This window comes from Bison bison, unplaced genomic scaffold (genome assembly GCF_000754665.1).
Source record: "Bison bison bison isolate TAMUID 2011002044 unplaced genomic scaffold, Bison_UMD1.0 scf7180017848602, whole genome shotgun sequence".
NCBI lineage: Eukaryota > Metazoa > Chordata > Mammalia > Artiodactyla > Bovidae > Bison > Bison bison.
In genome coordinates this window covers 3150-8431 of record NW_011479175.1, presented here as the reverse complement: position 1 = coordinate 8431, position 5282 = coordinate 3150, and the positions used below count along the sequence as shown (strand labels likewise).

Below are 5282 nucleotides of genomic sequence, written 5' to 3'. Positions count from 1 at the left end.
ATACTCAAATTCAATTATGTTTATTGAATAGCAATTAAAGTATACAAATGAAACAATTTGTTTAATCACATTTTCATATACCATAAATGTTTATCAAGCACTAGTAGTTCAGCATGCTGTCAAATGTATTTTCTGAAGTGAGGAGAATAGTTTGCTCAAGCTCATAATGGCATTTTTGGAATAACTATGAATATCGACATTTTAATACATATACCACTTAACTCAACAATTCCAATTCTAGAAACTCATGCTTAGAAAATTTTTAAAAGACTTCTTTGCAGAATTATTTATTGTAGAAAAAGAGAACAAACTTGAAGAAAACTGGATACCTAAATTTTAGAGACTTTTAAAGAAGCTGAGCAGTATGAGAAAATTAGAATGAGTTAGATCTGTAAAGACTGTATGGAAAGATCTTCAGAAAACTGAGTTGCAAAATGCAGAATTTATACACACATACATATGGGCAAACACACATGAAAATATGCTTCTCTTTGCAAAAAGCATTATTTGAATAATCTTAGAAACAGTATAGTGACTGCATCTGGGAAAACTGGGGAATTCTGATATTGGTTGGACAGGAGGCACATTTTACATGATTCTATTTCTGTAGGGATTCTATTTTTTAACATTTACTATTATACATCATACTTTCAATTTCCTATAAAATGGAAAATGTTACACTAAATGTTCATATGTAAGCAAATAAAAGTGAATGAAGAGGATAGCATATATAGTATAAAATATTTTAATTAGTACAATAAAAAGTGAGGATAAAAGGTAAGAATCTGGTTACAAAAAATGAGAAAGTAATATAAGTAATGCATGTTAGTTAATTATTTTTGTAATTCTGACCAACAAATTACATATGACTTATTGACTCTCTTTTAAATAAATTTCAACTTTCCAGTTGCAGTGATAAACTAGACATTAATGCTTACATTCAAGGAGGGAACCTGCTATTAATAACATAAACAAATATTGTATTCTTCAATAAAAACTCATGATAAATTCTTCAGAGAAAAGAAAAGTTTTCATCAAAGCAATAGACTGATATTGAAGTAAATTCCTAGTGTTAAACTACTTTCTCTGTAATGCATAAGGCACTTATTTGCTACTTGACCTCACTTTTTTGGTCCAGAGCTTCTTTGTAGCATTCATGATCTCAGAACTTCTTAGACTATAAATCAATGGGTTCAGCATGGGGCTTATGACTGTATAAAACACGCTCAATGATTTGTCAATGGGGAAGGTCTTAGCAGGTCTTGCATACATGAAAATGCAGGGAACAAAGAAGCAGACAACCACAGTGATGTGAGAACCACAAGTCTGGAGGGCTTTCCGCCTCCCTTCCTGACTCAGGTTCTTCAGAGAGTGCAGGATGACTCCATAGGAGACGAGCAAGAGCAGAAACAGAAGAGTGCACATCAGTCCTCCATTGGCCACCTCTAAAATGCCGATGACAAAGGTGTCAGTACAGACGAGTTTCAATAAGGGGAACATGTCACACATAAAGTGATCAATGATATTGGGACCACAGAATGGGAGCCCATAAACAGTGCCAACTTGAATAATTGAGTGCAGAAAACCTCCAACACAGGACACCAGCAGCAGCACAACACACACCCTTTTCCTCATGACAATCAGATAATGCAAGGGCTTACAGATGGCCACATAGCGGTCATAGGCCATCACCAGCAGAAGGGATATCTCAGATCCACCAAAAAAGTGCTCTGTAAACAGCTGGGTCATACAGGATTCAAAAGATATGGTATTTTCCCCAGAGAACAAGTCTGAAATCAATCTGGGGGAAGCAGAAGAGGAATAAACTAGATCTATAAATGATAAACTAGCAAGAAAAAAGTACATTGGTGAGTTCAGTGTCTTACTGACAGCTACAGTCACAACAATAAGCAGGTTGCCCACTACAGTCAAAACGTAGAAGAACAAGAACATAACAAAAAGGACTTTCTGCTCCTTTGGATTCTGTGTGAGGCCCAAGAGGATGAAATAAGTTACATTGTTCCTTGGTTCCATCTAATCTGTATAGGTGCTGTGTTCACATGTTAGAAACGGTGTGCCTACAAAACAAGGGGAAATTTTTAAATGAATTATAATTTTCATCCTTTGTTATAAATTCAATTAAAAGAATGTGTGTGGACAATCTTTCCATATCCAATGTGTTGTTGATATTTTAATTGCCAAGTTGAATAATGTAGAGTTGCTTGCCCTCATGATATAATGCATGACTAGGGATCAGATAATTCTGACCCTGTATTAAGTTATAAGGATATTCACAGAAGTTAAGAGTCACGGTACAAGGATATATCAATCAAAATTAGAATCAGAGAAGAATTTCCAGAAGAATTAATGCTTTAGCTGAGTTTTTTTTTAAGTGAATTAGCAAGAGAGGACAGGAATGGACTTCAGTGAAGTCACAAAGTGTAAAAGAGAGACTCACTTAAGGTAATTAACATAATCAATGTGAGTAGATCAAATCATGAAAAGAAGGTTTCTGTCCTGAATTGTCCCAGATCTCACTGATACTTCTCAGGTCTTTAAGTGGATATTTCCCTTTTCCTGACCAATAAACACTGCAACAGCCTAATTCTGTGCCTCCAGACCCTGTGTTTCACCTAAGTTTCAAATTATATATCTCTAATTATGGACATCCAATTTAATCCAATTTAATATTTGTAAACTCTGGGAGTTGGTGATGGACAGGGAAGCCTGGCATGCTGAGGTTCATGGGGTCGCAAAGAGTCGGACACGACTGAGCAACTGAACTGAACTGAACTAATATTTATAATACAAACTTTTTTATTCTCCACAATAAATGTAGGCATTTCTATATAAAATTTGAAGAATTATTACCTATTTATCTTGCTAAATGGTATAATTTTCCATGTTATTGCTCAGATAAAAAATTTCAGTTCTCTTCACTTATTTTTCACTGTCATAAAAATTAAACAAATCCTATTGACTCCTTTCAAAATATATCACAAATTGCAATCCCTTCTATTTTTTTCTGCTATACTTTTTTTTATTGTTATTATTCCTGGTCCACTGTGATAGCCTGCTACCAAGTCTCTCCATGTTTATTCTGGCCTCCAAAAATTGGTTCTCCTGAAGCAGTCCAAATTGTCCTTTTCAGTCTTTTTCTGCTGATATCACTCTGCTGCTCAAAAGTGTTGCAGTATATCCCAATTATGCAGTCATAGTTTAACATATCACATTTAATATTTATAGTAACATAGACTACAATCCCTGCATCATAACTGAAAACACTAAGGCTCAGAACATTTATTTCATTTTCCCAAAGTCACACATTTTTAAGTGCTATACCTGCAATTGAATCTAAGTTTCATTTATTTCAAAGTAAGTTAATTTATTTCATAATAAATTGTCACTCAATTGATAAGCTGTCTCCCAGTATTTTCCATTAGTCTTACCTTGTGGAGGCTTGTTCACAATCTGAAAAATGAGTTTTAACTCAATGTAAGCCCTGGAATTCTTTCATCCAGTATGACAGTAGAGGGCAAAGGATGTCTTTATACTTGAGGATAAAACTATGTCATTTGACTGTTCATTTTCTAAATGGATTCTTCTCCTTATTCAGAGGGTCATTTTTATATGCAGTGTAGATTGTTTGAAAAGAATTCCATGAGTACACAGAAAAACAAAGGTGTATCACATTAGGAAATTTATCAGAATGGCCAACAAATCCTATATAAACATAGGAAGATAGCAACTAGTCATTTCCTAGGGAAATTTTTCATAAGTAACCTCTTTCCTAATAACATTAAAAAGAAAAATAGCATTTGATTGTTTAGCCCTTCTCACTCTGTCACATTGACATGGCCAGATTGTATTTTTTTAAATCTAAGAAAAGACCTCCTGAAGAATTGATGCCAGTTACTAAGTGGATAGCCTTTTCTTCGACTTAAGAATGATGACCGTGAAACATTCCATCCCTTCCAGTTGCAATTATTATTGAATCTTGGATTTGGAATGTGTCCAAGACTGATTCTTGCTTAATTAATTAGTGGGATTTTCCACAAAGTTTTTAAAGAACATCTATATGTAAAGATATTAATAGGCCAAATCACATAATTCATGTCAGAAAAGTGCAACATGGGGAAAAAAACAATGCTTAAGATCTCTATCAGATGGCTACCAATCAAAAATAAAATATCAACCCAGTCATTTTGCTTCAGTGAGCTTACTTGTTGTGTATTTCCCCACCCGCAATAGCAAGATTTTCTTTACTTTTGTTTAATACTCAATTTAATCACCATAAAATTTGATTACAAATGTGAAAATTATATCAAAAGACACAAATATATTAAAATTGTAGATATAAAGCTAATAATTTCAACAATTAGTAATTTTTTTAAAAAGTAGGGCACCTCTGTAATGCCAGCAACTCTACTATAAGAGAGGACACAGCAATTAATGAAAATGGGCTAAAATCAGTAAAAGTTTCTTTTTCCTGCATTCCTTTATTTATTTTCTCATAATAAAGTTAGACAAAGAAAGAGACATTAATTGTAGTTGTATTCATGGTTTGTAATATAAGAAATACTGGTAATATAAAAGTACTGCAGAGAAAATAAGAGGAAGAATTCTACTATGAGTAATGTAATCAGAGACAGTCTTTCTTAAAAAGTGATGCTTAAACTGAGATTAAAAGCAAAGGAAATGGCTACCGTTAGAAGCACTGTTACAGAAAGCAAAACTAAATAAAAATTAGTAACAAAATTATCTCAGTTCAGAAAACAGAAGCTATACTTAGGAAAATCTAAAATTTCCATGTCAGTACTATGTTAGAAAGGACTTGTGAGAGTGTGACCATTTGTCTTCTTCAAGATTTTAATGTGGAAGTTTTAAAGCTTTAATGTTGAGGAAGATGTTAACAATGGATCTGTCACATGTGGACTTACTATGTCGTGGTACATTCCTTCTGGTGGCATCACACAGGAGACAGTGATAAGGATCATCCACAAGAAAAAGAAATGCAAAAAAGCAAAATGGCTGTCTGAGGAGGCCTTACGAATAGCTGTGAAAAGAAGTGAAACAAAAGGCAAAGGAGAAAAGGAATGATATACCCATCTCAATGCAGAGTTCCAAAGAATAGCAAGGAGAGATACTAAAGCCTTCCTCAGTGATCAGTGCAAATAAATAGAGGAAAACAATAGAATGGGAAAGACTAGAGATCTCTTCAAGAAAATTAGAGATACCAAGGGAACATTTCATGCAAAGATGAGCTCGATAAAGGACAGAAA

At 33.8% G+C, this 5282-nt stretch overlaps 1 protein-coding gene across 1 annotated transcript; it reads right to left on the bottom strand.

The window, feature by feature from the left end:
• Positions 1–1104: 1104 nt before the first annotated feature.
• LOC104992612 (olfactory receptor 4A47-like) lies at positions 1105–2034 on the bottom strand. Its single transcript, XM_010845565.1, has one exon. The coding sequence runs from the start codon at positions 2032–2034 to the stop codon at positions 1105–1107; it is 930 nt and encodes a 309-aa protein (XP_010843867.1).
• Between the last annotated feature and the right edge of the window lie 3248 nt (positions 2035–5282).